The 24,295-nt window shown below is 48.7% G+C and overlaps 1 protein-coding gene across 4 annotated transcripts in view; it reads left to right on the top strand.

The window, feature by feature from the left end:
- The first annotated feature begins 10,612 nt into the window (after positions 1-10,612).
- tacc1 (transforming, acidic coiled-coil containing protein 1) overlaps positions 10,613-24,295 on the top strand; it is a 164,185-nt gene continuing 150,502 nt past the window's right edge. For 2 of the 4 annotated variants that reach the window (XM_052040797.1, XM_052040796.1), the window contains exon 1: positions 10,621-11,010. In XM_052040797.1, the coding sequence (XP_051896757.1) occupies positions 10,943-11,010 (68 nt within the window). In that variant the 5' untranslated portion in view covers positions 10,621-10,942. Of the gene's footprint in view, positions 11,011-21,046; positions 21,218-24,295 lie in introns of all 4 variants that reach the window. The other 2 variants (XM_052040791.1, XM_052040792.1) reach the window with 2 other exon arrangements.

Genomic DNA, 24,295 nt, shown 5'->3' with positions numbered 1-24,295 from the left:
AGGGCCTGTCCTCCAATTCTGGCTTCAAAGGCAGACCACATTATTTAGTGAGGAAGGAATTATCCTACTGTGATGCTGTTCAAAGTGGACACATTTTCCTATCGGGATCTAGAGTGCTTTCCATTAAAGCAGAGGGAATCTGACATCAAATGCTGGAACTGCACCACTGAAGCTACCATAGAAAGCATCCTATCTGGATGTCTCACAGCCTTAGCAGCTGCTCTGCCAAGACCGCAACAAATTGAAGCAAGTTGCAAACACAGCCCAGTCCATCACAAAAGCCAGCCTCCCCTCCATTGACTCTGTCTACATTTCCTGCTGCCTCAGGAAAGCAGCCAACATAATCAAAGACCCCTCCCATCCCGTGCATTCTCTCTTCTCCCCCCTTCCATTGGACAGAAGATACAAAAGCTTGAGAATGCATGCCACCAGGCTCAAGGACAGCTTCTATCCCACTTGAATGGACCTCTTGTGCGATAAAGAACTCCTGATATCTCAGTCGACCTTGTCGCAGCCCTTGCACCTTATTGTCTACCTGCACTGCACTTTCCCTGTAACTTTAACACTATATTCTGCATTCCGTTATTGTTTTTCCTTTTTACTACCTCGGTGTACTTATGTATGGAATGACCTGTCTGAATGGCACGCAAACAAAAGCTTTTCACTGTATCTCGGTACATGTGACAATAGTAAACCAATTACCAATCACCGGAAAGGTGAGAAGTTGTTGACAGAGATACTCGTCTCCACCGCAGGGTGAGTCGTTTCTGTCTCCAACATGCGAGGTACCTAACTTAATGGAACACCATGAACTTGGGTGCTTGTTTGTCTGTACAGCACTGAGGAAAGCCCAAACTAGGTTGGTATGTTCAGCAGTAAGTGAGCCTCAACAGGAATGATAATTGGTAATTAATATCACATAATCTCTCTAACCATGAAAAGTTAATTTTAGAAGTGTGGAGTCTCATTTCCTCAGAAGATAATTTTTTATATTTTCTCTCATCTTAGCTATCTTCATTTTTTTTTCCTATTTGTTTTCTGTACATAATTTAAATCTAGTTTACATTTCAAGCTTTATGCTACTTGGTTAATCCTCATGTCCCAGTGAGAGTTTTTCCAACTTGCTTGGTTGTAGAGCTTCACCGTACCTTGACCTGCTCACAGATGTCACAGGTACACTGGTGCAGACACCCAAATAGAGGTCTATAAGAGATCCCTGTGGGCAGGTGTGAGTGAGGTGAATGGCGATGGGCACATTTTCCCACCGACTGCAAAAATCTGGGTTAACATTTCTCTAATTACACATCTTGTTTTGAACTACCATTTAATGTTATTAACGTGCAATTCTTTTTAACGCTTAGTCATAGTACATTGGTCCATTCAAGGTAACTTTTATACACAATTTTGGACTTTAGGGACTTTAATTTGGGATCTTTTAAGCAGGAGTTCATCAAAAAGGGACATTTAATTAGAGCTGTCTATAATAATTCAGAGGTATATAGAACATAGAACACTACAGCACAGTATAGGCCCTTCGGCCCACAATGTTGTGCCGACATTTTATCCTGCTCTAAGATCTATCTAACCCTTCCCTCCCACATAGCCCCCTATTTTTCTATCATTCATGTGTGTTGTGTAAAAAGGTTCTTTTGGAATCTTAAAGATGGAGGGTTCTGGACACAGGCTTTGGATTTTAAGAGTGGTTTAATCACAAAGGCAAACGTGGGGACAGAATGAATGGGAACAGATGCACATTGACACACACACACACGCAGGAGACCACGAACGTGAGGGGGAATCACAACGAGGATGAGATACACACACACACACACACACACACACACACACACACACACACACACACAAACACACACAAAATAAACAAGGTACAGCTTATCGAGGGATAAATACTTCAATGCCTGAACTCCTTGACCTAGACAAGCATCAGCTCTAACACTCCCTGGAATCTGACTAAGACGCTCCCAAACCACATGGTGGTGCACACTCTTACCAGTGGTCTCTGCAGTGTCGTCTCACTACTCCTGGGGCAGTTGAAAGAGGGAGGGCCAGGAGAGTGCAACACTCTTTTACGGTGCTGTGTGGAGCCTGGCCAGGTGATTTAGACAGGCCAATTGTCAGGCAGGTTCAGGAACAAAGGTGTTCTCCAGGGCCAATCCCTATGCCCACACCTGATGGATGGGGTGGAGCCACACCTTGATTGACAGTAGTGTCACTTCCGCTCCCAGGGACAATGCTGTCCTCCGACCAGAGGGGTCGGTGTTGTTACTGTCACATGACAGCCATGTGCTCTCCTACTACATTCCGCCCCTCGGAAGTTAGATCACTCGCCAATCAAGGGGAGAGCTACAACTAAGGAAAGAAATGTGCGTCAAAATGTGGTACTAATAACTTTCAAGGGTAGCAAAAAACTATAACAACTAAAATGAGGGCAGTGGCCAGTGGGTGACAGTTGCCAACATCCCCCAGTGACCCAAATGGCCACCTGTTTCCCCATAAGGTGTCGTGCTGGAGGAGCTGATCCCTTGGTTCTGAACTTTGGCCACCAAGTCCCTAAAGTGAGCAGTCGGGTTGGAGGGGTTGCTGGATTTATCAGAGATAAGAGTGCAGTACTCCTTAGTAATCACCGCACACGTACCACGATCCGCAGCGAGTGGATCATCCAGGGCCATCTGATTCTACTGGGCCACCAGCCTCATTGTTTCTCATGGGACAGTCTGGCTGTGCAATACGGGGGGGGTAGGCTATCATCTAGAACCTCTCTGCCTCTGCGATGGCCCTGCTGTCCCTGTACCCGCGTTATGCCGGGTGCTCCCCCGTTCATCAAGCGTGGGTTCGGGGCACCACAAACACTGGAAAACAGCAACTGTACCACCCCGTGGGGAGCCACGGGTAGGTACTGTAGCCGCAAATCCAGTGGGTCCCGTTCAGAGTTCAGGGAGCCCCAGTTTAGCAGCACCATCGGCAGTGGTCATGGAGGTACCTGGATACCAGTCTCGCTCACACTCACGATGGCCAACTGAAAAGGTGGAACTGTGCTCATTCTGGAGTCTACACCAGCATTCCCTTGGCGTACTCAGCGGCTGTGGGATGCTCTGATGGTCGGGACTTACGTGGAGGTCAAATTGTATGAAGCGAAATACCAGCTCCTGAAACACCCACCCCATTCGGAAACTTCAGAAGGTATGTGCTGCAGTGGTGGGGGAAGTGGTGGGGAACTGCCATTCGGCCCCTCCAAAAGCCGATATACTGAACCCATGCAACAGAGGGAAAAAAAGGAGTCCATGTAAACAGTTCATTTCGACAAGGTATCCAAGGGAATCATCATCAGTGGCAGAGCTTCAGCCACGTGTGCTGGGGTTCGGAGGTAGATCCAACCGTTCGATATATTAGAAATGCTGGCGAATTCGTAGGCGATTTCGAGGGAGGTCTGAGCAGACGTCTCGCCAATCATCGCAGTCAGCAGGAGGAGGGGGAGGGGGAGGAGCAGTGCCATCATCCTGTAGTGGGGGGAGGTGGGGGAGACAAACTCATTCCCGATGGGTCAGGTATTGGGTATGGAGACAGAACAGGTTAGTTCGACCCGGAATCGCGACCCAACGAGTATCCCCGGGACTGCGCGCAATGGCTTCTCCCTTCTGAGGGGGTCCAATGTATGGGTGGCTGCCACCCCTAGGGGGAGCTGAAGCAAGGTAGGGGCAGCCTTGTTCAAGTGTCTGTAGTCCACCGTCATGCGCCACATCCCATTCTTTTTGCGGACGGGCCAGACGGGGCTATTAAGAGGGGAGGCTGCAGGCCTAATGACTCCCTTCCGCAGCACAGCTTGAACGGCCTCTGTAATATCTTGATGTCCCCCGGACACCCTATACTGCCAACTGCAGACGACCTTGGAGGCAGGGGGGACAACAACCTGTTCCCATTTGGCCGCCCCGACCACAACCGTAGCAAGGGCGACTCCAAAAGTGAACTTGCCTCGGTTGGTGTGTAGCGACTGTCCCTTTAAGACATTCATCCCCAGTATGCATTCAGGCAAATCTGCAATTAAGACAGCTACAGTTCGAGGAGGTTGGTTTCCGAGGGCCATGCGGACCTTGACTTCCCTCGCGGGCAAAATGGAACCCCCCCAACCCCTCTATCTGCATCTGTGGCCCCTTCCACACAGCGGGGTTACCCGGGATGATGGTGTGTTGGGCACCCACGTCAATGAGTGCCATCCACCTCTGTACGTTCCGTTCTCCCCAGTGTATTGCTGCAGGTATATGTGGCCTCAGGTCTCCCAGGCAGGAGAGGGCAGTGGAATAAATGCGCTGGGACCCCCTGGCCTTCATCATGTGGGGGGGGGGGTGGGGGGGTGGTGGTGGGGGTCAGCCACCCCATGGGTGAAGGTTCCTGCTGGCAAAGATGGGCTATTTCTTGTCTCAGCAGGTCCCGGAGCGGAGCCATGAGCGCAGGGGGGACTGTTTCAGGTGGGGGAGGGGCGGAGGCAATATCAGTATCTGCAGGGGCAGCCCACATGGTCCGGCGGTTGGAGGCGCCCCTGTGTCTGGCTTGGACCTGGGGTGGCTGCGGATCTTCCTGTGGCCGGGCTTCCCCCAACAGAGCTTTTTCCACTGCACGTGGAGGGCGGAGGTCAGGACCCCGTCTATGCTGGCGCAGTCCACCCCTGCACTCAACAGGTCTAGGTATAGCTGCTTGCATGTGGGATTGGGGGGGTCGTGTCCCCAGCCCTCGTCTCCGCTCCGCAGACCTGGGTGGGCTTCCCCCACTGCAAGAACTCCAGCCCTTCTAGGAGGGTGATGGCATCCCGCATGGTCTTCCCATTAGCCGGTCCTATGAGGGGCGGGACCACTGGCCTCAAGTCGGGGCGTGTGGTGGTGACCAGGTATCCTGTTAGCACTCTGGTCACCCTGGTGTTTTCTAACAACCCGCGATCGCCGGACCTCTCATAGATGCCAGTCACCAGCGCCCATTCCCTGATGACCCCGGTGCCCTCACTGACCGTGCTCCACTGCAGTCGCCCATATAAGTCCCATCCAAGGAGGGTAAGGTACCGGACCCTCACTGCAGTCACTACCCGATTCCACAGGGTAGTGTCGTTCCCAGTCCCTCCATGTGGTGCCCGCAGGGCATTGTTAATGCTCTGTTGGTCAGACAAGCTCCCTAGGGTGCTTGCTTCCTGGTGAGAGAGGCTCACGTTGGGGGCCCCCTCATCCCAATAGTCAGAGCAGCCATGTAGCCAGGTGCTCGCCTGGCCGCTGGCGGTACCGGTCTGCCAGCTGGGTCAGCTCCTTGACGGAGAAATCCCGGGTCTCCGTAGTCTCGGAGGGACCATGGGCACTTCCCCCTGCAGGGACCTCATCCTGACTCCCCTCCCCTCTGTGGTGGACCTTGGACCGCATGGTGATGGGTCGATCATGCAGGGGTTCGGGTGGGTGGGGGGGGGAGGGCGGGCACGAGGGAGCTCCTGATCGTCAGGCGCCCCCTCATCGTCCGTATCCATCCCCCAGCCATGCGTCCAGCCTGTCGCCGCGCCGGACCAGGGCTCGGAGTTTAAATGGATCTGGCTGCCAGCAAGCCCTGCGGGCAGCTTGTGCCTGTTGTGCCTGAACCAGCCGGCAGGCGACCTCGGTACCCCTGACCTCAAGGTCATTGGCCCGGGTCTGAGCCATTTGAACTGCCTCTTGCAGCGTGCAGCATCGTTGCCAGAGGGTCTCTATCTCTCCTTCTCTCTGCAGGCAGGTATCCTGCAACTGGCCAGTAATCTCGAACTGGTGCCTCAGGAGGGATGCCAGGAGCCAGAGGGCACCCCTTCGGCTTTCCTTGGCACTGGGGAACCCTGACTGCTGGAGGAGGGCCACCACATGGTGTCCCAGTTACTCACCACGTGGATCTAACTGCTCAGCCCAGTCCACTGGCTTACCATGGTTTGCCAGCATACTAGCCAAGTTCCCAAATCCCTCTCTCTCATCTGTCCACCCAGGGATTCTCTCCTCTGTATCTGTGCTAGCCCTATACCCCTGGTTCCAAAACATTCTCCCCGCGTCTGTGTCCAACCAAGATCTTCAAGACCCTGCTCACTTCCGATCCCAGGAGCAATGCTGTCCTCCGACCAGAGGGGTCAGTGTTGTTACTGTCACGTTGAGCCTTGTGCTCTCCTACTACAATGTGTCTATCTAAGAGTGTCTTAAATGTCCCTAATGTATCTGACTCCACACCTCTGCCGGCAGTGCGTTCCATGCACCCACCACTCTCTGTTTAAAAGAACTTAACCCTGACATCCCCCTTATACCTTCCTCCAATCACCTTAAAATTATGTCCCCTTCTGTTAGCCATTGTCACCCTGGGAAAAAGTCTCTGAATGTCCACTCAATCTATGCCTCTTATCATCTTGTACACCTCTATCTAGTCCCCTCTCAATCTCCTTCTCTCCAAAGAGAAAAGCCCTAGCTCGCTCAACCTATCCTCATAAGATATGCTCTCCAATCCAGGAAACATCCTGGTAAATCTCCTCTGCACCCTCTCTAAAGCTTTCACATCCTTCCTATCATGAGGCGACCAGAACTGAATACAATACTCCAAGTGTTGTCCGACTGGACATTACAGGGAGAAGCTGCATATACGTATTACTTAAGGTAGATTGGAGCTATATGCATTGCAGTACAAGTTGGAATTGTATGGACTGAATCTAATAGTAGACAAAGGTTCACTAAAACGGGGACTTGGGTTGTGAATTAGAACAACGAAGCTGCATGACTCTGCACTCGGCATTCACAATAAAAAGTTGCATGGATCAAAAGGCAAAGTACGTGCTGGAACACCACAGACTGGAGAGGGCACATGGGATCTAGATGGGGCCCGTACAAGCTAAACACTGGATGCAAGTTATCTCGATAGACCAAATAATGTGTGAGACTACAGATTAGTGAATGCACAGTGGATTCCAGATAACTATCTTATAACTATCTGCAAAGTAAAGATCCTCCAAAGTACAGTATCTCCAAAGATGTACTTCACTGTGTTTTGATGTACATGTGATTAATAAAGACATCTTAAGATAGTTATCTAGAATCCACTGTCTGACAGCAGAGGATTATTTCCTCGAATCCCAATGGAACATAAACAATAACTGGGGTTTGGCGGTTTCGAAAAGAATGACTTGCATTTCTTTACTATCTTTGGGACATCCCAAAGCAATTTACAGCCACTGAAGTTCATCTGAAGAGTGGTCCAAGCTGTAATATCCAAAATGCAGAAGCCAGTCTGCACACAGCAAACTCCCACAAACTGACCAAATAATCTCTTTTAGAAATGTTGGTTGAGGGAGAAATATTGGTCAGGATGACCCTACCCCATTCCAGACTAGTGCCATGGGATCTTGGGAGAACAGTTGTGGTCTCAGTTTACAACCTCACTCCATCAGGTCTGCAGGGAAATATTAGCTGAGGTTTTAGTGCTCATCTCTGAAGTGGGATTTGACATAACTCAAAGCTCAAGGATTATCCATCTAAAACATAAAGTTTGCATCTCTCTCCATGGAGGCTGCCTGACCTGCTGAGTGTTCCCCAGTTTTTCTGTTTTGATTCCAGATTTCTGGCATCTTGCAATTTTGCTTCTTTAAAAATGTTTGGGAATTGTCTGGTTTAGGATTTGCTGCCTCTGCCTTGACTGAACTACTTCATGGCAAAGTCATTTCATTCTAGATTGTGGACAATACAAATATTTAATTCCCACTGCTAGCCATAGACATAGAGAGAACCAGCACAGAAACAGGCCCTTCAGCCCATTGAGTGTGTGCTGACCATCAAACATCCATGTATGCCAATCCTACATTATTCTCCCCACATTCTCATCAACTCCCCCCAGATTCTACCATTCACCTACACACTAGGAGCAACTAACAGCAGCTAATTAACCTACCAACCTACATTTCTTTGGGATGTGGGAGGAAACCAGAGCACCCAGAGGAAACCCACATGGTCACAGGGAGAACATGCAAACTCCACACAGACAACACCCGAGGTAAGGATTGAACCCGGGTCGCTGGAGCTGTGAAGCAGAAGCTCTCCCAGCTGCACCACTGTGACAAGAACAAATTGTTGTCGGGCTGGAAGAGGTCACGAAGGCAGGAAGGCACTGAAACATGCACACAATTCCTTCTTATAATAACCTGTCAAACCATTACAAGAGGCTGGTAACTAAGGCACATGTTTGCAGATGCTCAACATTGCCGTGACAACATTCCGTTATGGGGATATGCCCACCGGAAGCAATGTGCCTTTTTATGAATGAACCATGAATGGACCACTTGGAGTGACGGTGGATTCTGTTGGGCTCCTTCATTCCTGATTGATGACATCACATCTGCATAAACACAGACCTTCTGCTCAATTTCCTGCACGTTTACTTCACAAACTGCACCACAATTTATGATGCTCTGTAATGATCATGTCACATGGTCAGCCTTCAGTGCCAATACTGAAGGAAAGGGCCTCTATGAGATTGTCTAAACAATATGTCACACAGCTGAGGTCCTACAATGAGCTTTTCATTGCTCCCAAGAACTCATTCAAGACAGTCCTGCAGCCACAGAGTTCGAGAGCTGTTGCAATGGAACAATCCGCTCATTGCTAAAGGATTTCTCAAGTGCCCTCGGAATTAAAGAAGGAACATTCACATCTGGCACATGGGCTCAAACAGGGTGAAGGTGCCCAGCTATGACAAGCATTGAGTTAGTTTCAACTCCTTGGATGAGAATGGGCCCCAACAGATCTTGACCCAAATTGTTGAAAGCATCCCAGACATTCTCTCTTCTCCCCTCTCCCATTGGACAGAAGATACAAAAGCCCAAAAAGTAAGTACCACCAGGCTCAAGGACAGCTTCTACCCTGCTGTTATAAGACTATTGAACAATCCCCTAGTATGATAAGACGGACTCTTGACCTCACAATCTACCTCATTATGACCTTGCACCTTATTGTCTACCTGCACTGTAGCTGCTATACATTATTCTGCATTCTGTATTGTTTTACCTTGTACTACCTCAACGCACTGTGTAATGAATTAATCTGTCTGATAAGATATCTTTATTAGTCACATGTACATCCAAACACACAGTGAAATGCATCTTTTGCATAGCATGTTCTGGGGGCAGCCCACAAGAACAGTATACAAGACAAGTTTTTCATTGTACCTCGGTACATGTGACAATAATAAACCAATTCCAATTTCAATTCCTTGCCGAGACATGACCTGGGATGCTCAATGCGCCATCCAATGGCATCAGTGCCATGTTCCTTGCCTCTGAAATTCAGTTTATTGGTTTTACAGAGTGCTCTCAGCACTACTGACCAGGCTGAGTTACTGGGTGAGAAGACCTTTAACCAGGTTCAAGGACAGCTTCTATCCCACTCCTGACAGACTCTCGAATGGACCTGTCCTGTGCTAAAAGATGGACTCTTGAACTCTTCATCTTCCAATCTACCTCGTCGTGGCCCTTGCACCTTATTTGTCTACCTGCACTGCACTTTCTCTGTAACACTATATTCTGTACTCTGTTTCTGTCTAGATGGCACACGATTCAGAAGTTTTTTTTACTGTATCTCGCTACATGTGACAACAATTTGCCACATGCCCTCAGCTGAGGCAAACAATTTTGAAAAAGACACCTCACTGAAGGGTTTGATTGATGAGGACTGCCAGAATGGAAGGTTTGTTCAGTAGCAGAAGTTTTGGAAGTGGGAGAGGAGACCAGATCAACGGGGACAGGGGATTGGAGTTTGGGAGAGGAGAAGGGATCAGAGTGAAGCTTTCATTGTCTCACCAGCATATGTTATGTACGCCAGTTCTGGTTATGTACGCTGGTCGCTTTACTTGCCCTGGATGTTGTGATCAACACCTAGTGCAGTGGAGAACATCTGCTGACAATTTTTATGGAGTCATGAAGCCATACAGCACAGAAACAGGCCCTTCGGCCCACCACGTCAATAGCAACCATCAAGTACCTACCTACTCCAGCACTGGGTAGCCTTCTCTGCCTTGGCGATTCAAGTGCTCCTGTAGATACCTCTTTAATGTGAGGATCAATCCCTCCACCACGCCCTCAGGCAGTGCGTTCCAGATTCCAACCACCCTCTGGGTGGCAAAATTCTTCATCAGACCACCTCTTACCCCTCTCCCGAAACCTCTGCCCTCTAGTTTTAGACACTTCAGCCATGTTTCCTACAATCTACGCCCTTCATAATGTTGTACACCCATGTCAGCTCCCCCCTCTGCTCTAGGGAAAACAAACCCAGCCTCTCCTCATGAGTGAAACATTCCATCCTGGTGAACCTCCTCTGCACCCTCTCCAGTGCAGTAGTTCCTGACAACAATGCCACAGTTAATTCATCAGACCTGTCCCTTGGCAGGACAGCAGCCTTCGACGTGCAGCGACAGGCGAGGACGGCGCAGTGCTGTCACCTGAGACACAGGGAAGAGACAGTTATCATTCCACGCAGTCAAAGGCACCCGGTGACCCGATTCACCCCGTCATCAGCTGGGATGCGGCTCGCTTCTCTCTGGGAGAGCCAGGAGGCGGAGCCGCGGAAGAAATCACATCATTTTCAAAGTGGACATCCTCCCGGGGAGGGGGAATCGGGGACCCCGGGATGTGCTGCAGAATCCTGTGGGGGACAAGTGCCCGTTTTGCCATCACCCGGACTCCCTGCTGCTCCCTACCAAGTGATTTCTAAGCCCCTGTGCGCTTGCCTGCCCAGCTGTGTGCGGCGTTGACTTGGAGGGGTGTGTGATTGGACAGGGATCTGGCAGGGCTTCAGCAGCCGGGATCCCGAGCAATCAATGCGGGAGGCTGCAGTCAGACTGCAGCGGTGCACGGAACTGCCTCAATGTCACAGACAGCGCAGCGGCCGCTGAGAAAAGTTTCAGAATGGGAGGGTCGCACTCTCAGAATCAGCAGAAGGGAGGAGCGAGACCCTTAAAGCAGAAGGCGAGCATGTAAGTCGTCCAAACACCTTTGGACTAGAGTCACTGGTTATAGTTTTATTTCACTCAGAGGGCCACTCTGTTTTATTGTCGTTTGCTAGGTTGAGCGGGGCATAGAATTGCTGCAATTGTGCGTGACTGTTGTACAGTGGCATTTATTTTTGAGAAAGTTATGTGCGCTTGGTTAATGTTAAGAGGGAGAGCTGGGAGTCACTGATCAATATACGCTGGGCACTGCGGTTGATCAGTGCCATCAACTTTCTGTCTCCGTCTTGTTTCAAACATTGCAAAGCTCGGCCCCCGCTTCGCCTTCTCCCCCCTTGATGCTGCTGCTTGCTGTTGACCCAAGACCAGTCCCACTTGAGTCTACAGCTGTGTATTCAGAAACTGGGCCTGCTCATGAATGATGTGAATTGGGTTTCAGGCCTAGAGAGTTGGGCTGATGCACTTTCTGGCACTCAGCTTGGTCCCTGCTGTGTGGACTTGGGCAATGAGTTGGCAGGAGTTTCTTCATGGTGACAGCAGTTTTTTCATTCCATGGATGTGGTCTTCGCAGGCTGAGTCAGCATTTAATTGCCCATCCCTAGTTGCCCTTGAGAAGGTGGTGGTGAGCTGCCTTCTTGAACCTCTGCAGCTTTCCAGGTGTGGGTACACCCACAGCGCTGTTAGGGAGGGTGTTCCTGGATTTTGACCCAGCGACGGTGAAAGAACGGCGATATATTTCCAAGTCAGGATGATGTGTGGCTTGGAGGGCAACTTCCCGGTGGTGGTGCCCTTTCTCAGATGTGTCCCATTGACTAATGGGAATATATCGGTATTAACAACAAAGTGAACTTCAGCCCAATTATAGTGGAAAGCTGGTACTTGCTCTTGTAATGTATTTTCATTGAGTCTTCATTAACCCTTCCTCTTGGATGGAATGGTTCTAGCTCCCACTCCCCGTGACAGGGACCTGCTTGTGCCGTGTAGCTCGGCAGTGGTGATCGTGTGAGAATGGCCAATCGTTTTCAGCCCGATTCACTTTATTGGATGAGTCCGTCTGGGAAATTCCAGGGCTGTTCAGCAACACTGCATTTGGCAGGAGGGAGAGTCACCTCCTGGCCATTGGAGTCCCCTCCCCCCCCCCCCCCCCCCCCCCCCCACACACGTAGATTTAGCTATCAGGAGAGGCTGGACAAACTTGGGCTCTTTCCTCTGGAGCGGCAGAGGCTGAGGGGTGATCTGTTGGAAGTGTATAAAATTATGAGGGGCATAGATCGGGTGGACAAGCAATATCTTTTTCCCGTTATTGAGCGATTCAATACCAGAGGGCATGCATTTAAGGTGAGAGGGGGTGGGTTCAGAAGAGATGTGAGGGGTAAGTGTTTTACTGAGAGAGTGTTGGATGTCTGGAATGCGTTGCCTGATAGGGTGGTGGAGGCAAATTCCTTGGACACTTTTAAGAGCTTGGATGGGCACATGAATGAGAGGAAAATGGAGGGATATGGACATTCTGTAGGTAGGAGGGATTAGCTATGTCGGCACAACATTGTGGGCTAAAGGGCCTGTTCTGTGCTGTACTGTTCTACGTTTCTAAGGAAAGTAAAAGTGAATGGTTTTTATGGAGGTCGGAATGTCCCAACATCCATGGCAGTGATGGAAGCTATGTAATAACTGTATGGGCCTAATATTTCCCAGGGGTTGAGACATTGCCTCAGGCTACTTTGCCATTACCCTCTTTACGTGCACAGCCCACTTTGAGAATCTAATTATCCCCTGTATTATTTGACGAGAAAATGGTGTGTTGTGTTGTGAGGGCTACTGCAAATGCGCTGCGCATAGACTTGCTTTGACTAAGCCGGGTGATCAATAGGAACCCCTGCCACTGGTGATAGTTGCAACAGCATGAGGCATAGGCAGAACAGAGCTTTGCAGCAAAATGCAGTGGGCAGACCCAAGTACAAAAATACTTCATTTCACAACAAATATTTGGATGAAAAAATTTCTGCAGACACAGTTTGTGCAAACACAGGCCATTTGTACATTTACTCATGGGTAACAATTTGTCAGTGCAGAATTCCCAGTGCCTGAGGTCAGAGTTTGGACCCAGTCTGGCTCAGTCACCTGCATACCGGGGTCTGTTTAGATTACTGATAAGGTTTATCTATTTTGTAAGGTAATCCTGCTGAGTGACAAGTGCCAAGCCTGTGGTATCTGTATGGTGACATTGGCCTCTCATTGACTTGGCACTGGGTTTGAGGAGGGATGAAGGTTATTGTTGTTCAGTGCCATGACGGCAGATGTGGTTAACCCTTTCCAACTGTGAGCCGAGGATATTCAGACCCTATCAACTACACTTTGAACAGGCCATTGAATTATCAAGGAATTTGGGGAAAAATGGAGTAAAGATTTTAAAACACCACTTTCGGAGCTGGGAGTCTCCAGGCACCAGGAAAGCCTCGCTTCAGGGGGACTGGGGTAACTGAAGGTGAACGTTGACTCCCTGCCAGCTCCGTCATCCAGGTCAAGTGGTCGAAGAGCATGGCCCAATGCAACAGCAGAAGAAACTCTTTGTTCTTGAAAGACATGCTGGTAGGTTAATTGGCCACTTGAATTACCCCTAGTTAATGGCACATGGAAATAAGTAAAATGGAAGGTTATGGGCTGTGTAGGAGGGAAGAGTTAGATTGATCAGGGAATAGGTGTTTATATAGGTCGGTACAACATTGTGGGCCGAAGGACCCGCACTGTGCAGTACTGTTCTATGTTCTAATGTAAGTGCGTGACAAAAGAACCAAGGGGGGAATGGATGGGGATGTGGGAGAGGAGGGCTACAGGGGAAAAAGGGATTGGGACTGATGGGATTGTCGCCTGGGAGTTAGCATGGTTCCCATGGGCTGAATGTGCTAACGAAGAGCTAAAATAGATGCAAAACTCTTAGTGACATTCAAGGTGAAAAAGAACTGGCAGTAATGTGATCCTAAGTGTGGAGTGCCTTCGCCAAGCCACGATCACAAGTTAAACCCTTGGGCTTTCACAACAACTTGAAAGGACAAACAGACTCTTTCTTAGTGTTCTTGAATCTGTCTAATGATCAGGCGTTTGTGAAAGCTTTCTCTCGGCAACCTTTTTTTTAAAAATGTCTTCTTGCAACAAGAACTTATATTTTCAGCCTGTGAACATCGTCTGTTTGGTCTGGCCAATTTGTTGTCCTGGGTCACATTTGTGCCATTTTATTAGAGTGCGAAAGGAAGAGCAATAATTGAGGAGGACAGTGGGTGGGGATGGGTCTGGTATTTGAATAAAGCAACGCTGAGGAAGAACATAACAGCAGCAGACCACTCGGCCCCTCAAACCTGTCCTGTCATTCAATACAATTATGGCTGATCTGTGCCAGGCCTCTTCTCTGCCAACACTTTTGATTCCCTGGTCTTACAAAAATTTATCTACCTCCTCTTTAAATACCCTCACTCAATGTAACTGCACTGCGTAATGAATTGACCTGTACGGTCGGTATGCAAGACAAGTTTTTCACTGTACCTCGGTACAAGTGACAATAATAAACCAACACTAATACCAGTAATCCAACCTCACAACCCTCTGGGGTAGACAGTTCCAGAGATTCAACACGCACTGCGAGAAGTTGTTCCTACCCGCCTCAGTTTTAAGTGACTGCCCCCTAATCTTGTATCTCTGTCCCCATTTCAACATCTACAGAGTCATACCCCTTAAGGATCTGATATGTTTTAATAAGATCAGTCTTCATTCTTCTGAACTCCAGGGAATGTTGATCTAAATTTTTTACGTCGTCATGACTGGGCAACCCTCTCTTCCCAGGAAGTAGCCAAGTGAACCTCTTTTGGACTGCCTTCAATGCCAGAATATCATTTATTAAGTAAGGAGACCAGAACTACGCACAGTACTCCAGGTGTGACCTCACCAACGTGACGTACAATTGTAACAATACTTTCCTATTTCTAAACTCCGCCCTGCCTCCTTATCTGGTTCCACTTTACACTTTCCTTATCAGATTCCAGCAACTGCAGGCTCGTGTCTCCGCTTATCACCTCCTGCCTCAAGCCTCCGCCTCTGACTCCACCTGGTTCCATCCACCTGCCCCCATTTTATTTCTCTCCTAACCCGTCTCTACCCATCGCCCACCAGCCGCTGTCTCCCAACCCCACTTTCCCTCTACTTGGCTCCACCTGCCCATCATCTCCCTTCTCACCTTGTTCTACCTATCACTTGCCAGCCCCCCCCCCCCCCCCCCCGCCCGCCTCACCTTCCATGAAAGGGTGGCCTTTGAAAGGGCCATGAGAGGGATAATAGTGCTGATGGAGTGGGCAGTGTGTCAAGCTCGAGAGAGGGGCTGTGGTTACTGCCAGGAGGACTGAGAGTACATTTTGGTTCTTCTTCTGTTACCCCACTTGCTAGAACATAGAACACTACAGCACAATGCAGTCCCTTCGGCCCACAATGTTGTGCCGACATTTTACCCTGCTCTAAGATCTATCTAACCCTTCCCTCCCACATAGCCCCCTATTTTTCTATCATTCATGTTCTATCTTGCTGAAGCTATAATGAATTTTTTTTTGATGCTCCCTCTAATCATTTCTGCCCATTACTTTACAGATTAGAGGAGGGAAATGTTTTCACCCAGGAGGGTGCTCGGTTTTGGAACCCACAGTCTGAAAGGATAGTGGAGGCAGGAACCCTTATCACAATTAACAGCACTTAGATGAGGATTATGTATGTTTGGCCTCAGTCGCTCTTTGTAGGCTGACATGGATGTGATGGGCCAAATGGTCTTCCTGCATTGCCTTGAATTCCATAGATTGTGCTGTTTCTCTTTTCCCGAGGATCAGCTCTGGAGCAGGGGTGTGTAGGAGCATGGCACAGAACCTCCACGTTCTCTCTTTCCCCCCATTCAACACTGATTAACGATTTAATGACTCTCGGTTATCCTGCACTGGGAATGGATTAGGGTGATGAATCTGTGGAATTATCAATCTCCTTCCTCAGAGGAAGGAAGGGGGTTTGAGGGATGGGGGGATTTATGGGGGAGATGGTGCCGTGACTGTTTATCCACAGAGTAACTGAGGGCAGGTGGTCTTTTTGACCACCCACGGAAAAAGAGGTTAATGATTTCCCTTCACCCCGCCGGAGACTGTGACCTTCAGTCAGTGTAAGCGGCAAAGTGATGGCCTAATCTCATTGGGCAGGAGTGGAAAAAGGTCCCTCGGGTCACATTCCCAGCAGAGAGAACTCTCTGTGACGGCATTGCGATAAACATTCCTAACAAGTGGGTTTATGTGAGAGGTCAGAGGTTCATGAATGAAGCAGTGCATCAGCGGATGCCAGGAATTATTCAGCTCCTTTCGCAGGGAGGACAGGACTAGCAGGGAAATGGAGTACTCTTCACGTTCCTTTTTGTGCCTGGTGAAGAGGCTTTGGAACATAAGCATATTTGAGAGACTCTTAGATAGACACATGAATGATAAAGAAATGGAGGGCTACGTGAGGGGGAAGGGTCAGATAGTTATTGCAGGAGCTCTGCCCTGGCTGGGAAATGTATATGGCAGCATATTATATACAGGCACCTCTAACAACAACCTTTGAGAGACCAGTTCCACTCTGACGTCTCAAGTAGACCAGCAAAGACTAAATGGGAGAACAAGATCACAGCTGATCAACCGCAGCACCATTTTGCTGCACTATTGCCCTTTCACTTCATTCCTTTATAACTCAGAAAGCCATCAGTTTCTCTTCTGAATGAACTCGATGACTGAGGCTCTACAACCCTCTGAGGTAGAAACTTCCAAAGATTCACTCTGTGAAAAAAAACTTGTGCTTATCTCAGTTCTTACAGACGTTAATGGTGCAGCTCGTTCTTGGAAGGAGATTATGGAATGTTCCCAGCATGAGCACTGTGGGCAGAATGGCCTCCTTGTGTGCCGAAAGTTGTTCTAAACTTCACGGTTGGATGGAAAGCCAGGGTTTATGTTTTATCTGATCTTGCCCCAGTGACTAACCTTGGGATGTTTTCTGATGTTAAAGGCGCCCTATCGACGCAAGTTGTTTGCTTATTCAGCGATAAGAGTACAGGATGGAATTGTGGGGTAATAAATGAACTAATTGTTAGAAGATTTGTCCAATAGTGAATTCAAATTTTCTTTGAGAGAAGATTGTGGGGCATTCTAACACGAGTGTTTGAGGCAAGTTGCTTAGATGCTTTGAAGATGAAAGTAGATGAGTCTATGAGAGAAAAGGGGGTAAAGAGACAGAGAGGAGGGAGATGCAACTGGAGGAGAGTTGAGGAAGCATAAGCTCTGGCATGGAAAGCACATGGCGGCATCTGTGGAGAGAGAAACAGAGTTATGCTTCAGGTCTGAGACCTTCTGTCAGAACTGGGCATGTGAGAAAACAAGTTAGTTTTAAGATGCACAGGGGGCGAGGGAGAAATGGATAGGACAAAGGGAATATCTCCAGCAAGGTGATTCTGTAGTTTTCTGTTTTTATTGCACAGTTGGTAAAGCCGCCGCCTTACAGCGCCAGAGACCCGGGTTCAATCCCGACCTCGGGTGCTGTCTGTGTGGAGTTTGCAGGTTCTCCCTGTGACCGGGCGGGTGTCCCCCGGGTGCTCTGGTTTCCTCCCACGTCTCAAACATGTGCGGGTTGGTAGGTTAAGAGGCCACTGTAAATTGCCCCTACTTTACACGTGAGTGGTAGAATTTGGGGGGGGGGGGTTGGTGGTTTTGGGGTGGGGAGTAGCAGTTAGAGTAACGCTTTACAGCACCGGCGATCCAGGTTCAATTCCGACCGCTGTCTGTAAGGAGTTTGTACGTTCTCCCCGTGTCTGCGTGGGTTTCCTCCGGGTGCTCCGGTTTCCTCCCACATTCCAAAGACGTACGGGTTAGGAAGTTGTGGGCGTGCTGTGTTGGCGCCGGAAGCGTGGCGACACTTGTGGGCTGCCCCAGTACACTGTACGCAAAAGATGCATTTCACTGTGTGTTTCGATCTACATGTGACTAATAAAGATCTTATGTGGGGAAAATGAAAGTGGGATGAGTGTGTAAATAGGTGGTTGATGGTTGGTGCAGACTCAATGGGCAGAAGGGCCTGTTTCTCTCCATGACTCTATCTCCACCATCTGCAGTACATTGTGTTTTTTTTCTGTCTGTAATCTGCTTTAGACCTTGCACGGTTGCCCTTTTGACTGTTCTGTATAACTGGATGAAGTACTAACTGTGGTCAGGTAATCCCTTCTGCCATTTGGTGGGTGGTAGTAGAATGAAGACCATGGACTCTCACAGCCCTGTGAGTGGTGATTTCAGTCCACTGAGCCAGCCCAGAGGGGTTCAGCCAGGATGTCCCGGGCATGGTGTAGGAGCGAATGAGAAAGGCAACACGGAGTTGGTGTACAAACAACGGGCGGTTTATTGAAATTGCTGTGCACCAGGAGACCAGACAAAGGTGATCTACCCAAACACAATTTTGGGACAGGCTTGTACACTTCTCCGCATACGTGATTACACAGAGAACTTAATTAACTAAGTTTTGATTGTTACATTTCTCTGATTATGCCATTACACAGAAGACTAGGTTTTGGTTACAGAATAAATCCATAAGTCAAACTTAGTTAACAGCAAATCTAAGTTACGGCCACAACAATAGTGGCATGCCATACCGTAATCATAAAGCCTCTGTACCTTGGTGCAGTTACAGCTGCATCTCATCTCTCTATTGTTGAGCCTTATCAGTGGTTCCCTGTTACCACATCGGCACAAGCTGCATCCTATTTTACTAGTTATTAACCCTCTCCATTCCTACCCCTACAACACATGGGTAGAAGTTGGGGGAGTCCTAGTTTTGATAAGAAAAGGCATTCAATATCTTCTAACTTTGGAAGGGACGGTGTTGGCAAGATGCTTTACGTTCTGGGTAGTGCTCTGTCCCACTGCCTCTCCACTCTCAATGAGAGTTGCTCTTTCATTGTTAACTATTATCTGCTCCTCTGAATAAAAATAGGAAATCCTGGAGACACTTGATGTCTGTGAAGAGGGAAATAGGGTTCATGGTTCAGGTCAATGACCTTCCGTTAGAATGGGGAGAAGTTTGAGAATTAACAAGTTGTAATCAAATGCGGAGCTTCAGCTGGTTCAGGAGATCGATCATTGACCTGAAGTTTTGGCTCAGATTCTCTACAATTGTTTCCCAATGGAAACAAATCAAACTCTTGGAGAACAGAAGTTATGATGCATCTCTATAGAACTCTGGTTAGGCAGCATTTAGAGTATTGCATGCAGTTCTGGTCACCTCACTATAGGAAGGATGTTGAGGCTTTAGAGAGGATCCAGAGGAGGTTTACTAGGATGTTGCCTGGATTAGAGGGCATGTGCTATCAGGAAAGGCTGGACAAACTTGGGCTCTTTTCTCTGGAGCGGCAGAGGCTGAGGGGTGATCTGTTGGAAGTGTATAAAATTATGAGGAGTATAGATAGATATGGCGGACAAGTAATATCTTTTTCCCATTATTGAGCGATACAATACCAGAGGGTATGCATTTAAGGTGAGAGGGGGTAGGTTCAGAAGAGACATGAGGGGTAAGTTTTTTACTGAGAGAGTGGTGGATGCCTGGAATGCGTTGCCTGATAGGGTGGTGGAGGCAAATTCATTGGGGGCTTTTCAGAGGGGCTTGGATGGGCACATGAATGAGAGGAAAATGGAGGGAGATGGGCATTCTGTAGGTAGGAGGGATTAGGTATGTCGGCACAACATTGTGGACCGAAGGTCCTGTTCTGTGCTGTACTGTTCTATGTTCTAATTTGTCAGGGCTGATGCAGTTACCCCTAAACCTTGAAGGTATATTGAGGTATCTAGCACTGTAATGAAGGGATGTGGTGTGATTGTTTGGGATTCTCTTCCCCAGAGAGCTTGGGTGTTCAAATACTGAGTGTATCCAGAGCTGTGATCAGTAGATGGTTGGTTTCTGTAGAAAGGGGCAGGGAAGTGGCCTTGAGATTGGAGGATCAGCCGTGATCACAGTGAGAGGCAGAATGGGCTCCAGACACTGAGTGACCACCTCCTTGTCTGGGATACAGTGCCCAGCTTGGGTCCCCTTATTTAAAAACGGACAGAGTACCATTGGAGACAGTCCAAGGGGGATTCACCAGGATAATTCCTGGAATGAGGGGGTTGTCCCATCAAGAGAGGCTGGACAGTTTGGGTCTGTATTCCTAGAAGAATGAAGAGTGACCTGATTCAAATATTTAAGATCCTAAGGGGGCTTAATCGGGTAAAAGTTGTCCATTTCCACTGTTGGGAGAGTCACGAGCGAGGGGATGTAGCTACAAGAAAAGTGGCTGGTCATTTAAATTTGAGGTGTGTAGAAATTCCTTTGAGGGAATCTCTGGAATTCTCTGCCCCTGAGGGTGGGGGAGGCCGGATCATTGGATATATTTAAGGTGGGAGGTAAATAAATATTTGAAAGATCGAGGAATTGAGAGTGATGGGGAACTGGCACAGAAGAGGAGTTAAGGCCAGCGTAGATCAGCCATGATCGTATTGAATGACAGGGTAGGACTGAGGGGCCGAGTGGCCTACTCCTGCTCCGATTTTCTTGTGTTCTTGTGTTATCTGCTGAGCATTTTGAACACTCCTGTTCCCTGGATCCTGCAGTACTGTGCCTTTGTTAACAGTCTCTGCCAACCATTTGTTAGGAGAGGGTGTGACAGGTTTTTGCAACTATATTACAGGCTCTTTGTGGTTCCAAGTATAACCATGGCACACAGATCGTCTTGGCTCAACGTCCTGCAGAACACTGCGTTACTTCAGACTTTGCTTTTGGTGAGAGGGGAAGAGTCATTATCCATTAACCTTTGAGGTGCCCCCATCTTGTTTCAACCAGCAGAGAGGGGAAGTGGCCACAGACACAGTGGGCCGAAGGGCCTGTTACTATCTCTCAGACTTTCCGAGTTTCTGTTTCTCTGGCACAGCGCTCTGCCTGGGTGTGTCACCAGGGCTGACCCGAGTCACCTGGCCCTGCTGAGACTTCTCCTCTCTCGTTGCAGGGACAGGACGGGTCTCCCAGGACAGGGCGCCAGCGATCAGCGAGCTGCCTCTCTCAGAGTCTGCAGGGGAAGAAAGAACCTGCATCCTTCCCTGTTCGGCCGCACCACCTTGGAGCGCCACTGCGCCGTCTCATCCTGCTGCTCGGTCGCTGCCGAGAGTTCCTCCCTCAGGTACCAGCTGTGCGTTCATACAGTGGCCCTCGTCGTCCCAGTGGTGTTCGCAGAGTGCCTCGCAGTCAATTCAGCGCATTGTATATGGTTGCATGATGACCACTATTGATTGTGCAGACTTGTACTGAACCTGCAGACCCTGCCACACATGGGGCAGGAGGGTGGACAGTTTGTGAGGTGCCATGCACCTTCTGTCATCTACACAAGACCGCTGTGTGTCCCCAAATGTTCATTCTCCACAAGAGCCCAAGGAAACAGGAGCAGTAGGCCACAGCCCCTCAAATCTGCCCCGCCATTCAAAATGGTTGATCTACCTCCTCGTCTCCTCTTCTGTGCCAATTCCCCATCGCTCTCTCAGTTCCCTGATCTTTCAAAAAGGCAACCACCTCCACTTTGATACTTCCAATGACCTCTGAGTGGCCATGGGCCAGAGATTCCCTGGAGTCAGTGGGGATGTTGCCTTTCTTTAAGGAGGCTTTGAGGATATCCTTGAACCTTTTCCTCTGTCCGCCAGGTAGTCGGGCATGATGTGCTCTGCCCGATGGAGGTGATGAGTGTTTTCAGAGCCTTGATGCTGGGACACTGGCCTTTGAGTGGACACAGATGTTGCTTTGCTTGGAACATGTTGTGACAGCATTGGTGGTACCTCTCCAGTGGTGCCTGCTGTAAGTAGTCCCAGAAGCATACAGGAGGGCAGGGACCACTGCTCCTCAATGGACCATGAGTTTTGTACTGGGTTTGATCTAGAAAATCTTTCTTCTGTAGAGGGCCAAAGGCACTGAAGGCAATGCTGAATCTCATCATTAACATATGCCTTCCCTACAAAGGTGGTCTATATATGTGCCTGATTCTGAGGGAATGTCGTGCGGGAGATGAATCTCCTCCACTTCTGTAATCCTCTTAGATTTTTGTGCTTCAATTCTCGCCGCTTGTTCATCCCAGATTCCCATCTCTCCACTCCGACACCCATCTAGAGTCATGGAGTTACACAACACAGAAGCAGGCCCTTCGGCCCAACTCGTCCATGCCAACCAACTTGTCTGCTTGGGCGAGTCCCATTTGCCTGCATTTGGCCCATATCCCTCTAAACCTTTCCTATCCATGTACCTGTCTAAATGTCTTTTAAATGTTGTTATTGTACCTGCCTCGACCACTTCCTCTGGCAGCTCGTTTCATATCCCCACCACCCTGTGTGGAAAAAAAAGTGCCCCTCAGGTCCCCTTTAAATCTTTCCCCTCTCACCTTAAATATATATCTTCAAGTTTTAGACTCCCCTACCCTGGGAAAAAGAGTGTGATCATCTACCTTATCGATGCCCCTCATGATTTTATGAACCCCTATAAGGTCACCCCTCAGCCTCCTTCGCTCCAGGGAAAGAAGTCCTAGCCTATCCAGTGTCTCCTTATAACTCAAGTCCTCCAGTCCCGGTAACATCCTTGTGAATCTTTTCTTGCACCCTTTCCAGCTTAATCACATCCTTCCTACAGCTAACATGAGTTCCCAACTCTTGTACTCGATACCCTGACTGATGAAGGCAAGCGTGCCAAATGGCTTCCCTGTCTAGCTGTGTTGCCACTTCAACTGCTTGGGTCCCAGCCTCTGGAATTAACCCCCACCCCCAACACTCTGCCTCTTCTTTTCTTTGAGATGCTGCTTAAAATCCACCCCTTTGACCAAGCTACCCTGATAACCTCCATACTGAAGAGTGTTGGGGTAATTAGAATGTTAAAGGTGCTATAGAAATACAAGTTGCCGTCGCATTGGGTCATTTTTACCCATTCGTGGGTTGTGATGTCACTGGCAATGCCAGCATTTATTGCCCATCCCTAATCAAGCGACCACATGGCTGGGTCTGGGGAAGGTTGGCAGAGTTCCTTCTCTGAAGGATATCAGTGAACCAGATAGGTTTTACAACAGTTTGTGGTCACTGTTACTGAGACTAAGGCTTCTTGAAAATTCCAGAATAGCAGGTTCAATCCCACGTCTCTGGATCCATGGTCTAGTTTGCAGACTGATGATCCATTGATGCTGTTTCTTCCTTCTGCTCCTGTTGTGTCCTCACCTTCCTCCTCTCCCCACTCACTGCTTCCACTGCCATAATTATGGAGGTAGTTGGCTTCTGATAGTTTTCCACAGAGCGCTTGTACTCTCCTGGAGGTCTGGTACAGTAAAGGCAGCATTTTCAATGGGAATGGGTGTAAATGTTTAGCTACTGAAGGCATCACAGTCCAAATCTTATCTTGGTCCTTGCACACCTCACCAGCATGGTGCAGTGGAGATGTAGTCAAGAGGCTATGATCTTGTACCTTCTGAGACAACTGGTGCTGAGGCTAATTTGATGAGCTTGCGTTATCTTGTCTTCCAAATGACTGGAATCTTGGGATCTTCCTCAGAGTCATAGAGTCATATGGCATAGAAAAAAAGGCCCTTCAGCCCACCTTGTCTCTGCTGACCATCAAGTACCTATAATACTAATCTCATTGCCCAGCACTTGGTTCATATCCTTCTGTGCCTTGGCAATTCAAGTACTTGTCTCACACTTCTTAAATGTTGTGAGAGTCTCTGCCTTCACCTCCTCCTCTGGGTTTAAAAAGTTCTTTCTCAGATCCTCCCCAAATCTCTTATTCCTCAACTTAAATGTCTGCCCTCTGATCATGGACACCTCTGTCCTCTGGAAAAGTTTCCTACTATCTATCCTATCTATGCCCCTCGTAATTTTGTACACCCCTGTCAGGTCCTCCCTCAACCTCTGATCCAGGGAAAACAAGCCCAGTCTGTGCAGTCTTTCCTCATAACTGAAATGTTCCATTTCAGGCAACTTCCTGGGGAATCCCCTCTGCATCTGCCCCTGTGTGGTGACCAGAACTGTACACAATATTCCAGCCATGGCCTAAATAAAGCTTTATAAAGCTGTACCAATGCCTCCCGGCACTTAGTATTTTCTTTGCCCTAGCTAATGAAGGCGAGCATGCCTTCCTCAACTTTCTCAGGGAACCTTGGACGTACAGCAAGGTCCCTTTGTTCCTTCCTGTATACTCCCTAGGGTCCGACCGTTTATGGTATGTATCCTCCCGTTAT

Source organism: Pristis pectinata, chromosome 29 (assembly GCF_009764475.1).
Source record: "Pristis pectinata isolate sPriPec2 chromosome 29, sPriPec2.1.pri, whole genome shotgun sequence".
Lineage (NCBI taxonomy): Eukaryota > Metazoa > Chordata > Chondrichthyes > Rhinopristiformes > Pristidae > Pristis > Pristis pectinata.
This window is presented reverse-complemented; position numbering and strand designations above follow the sequence as displayed.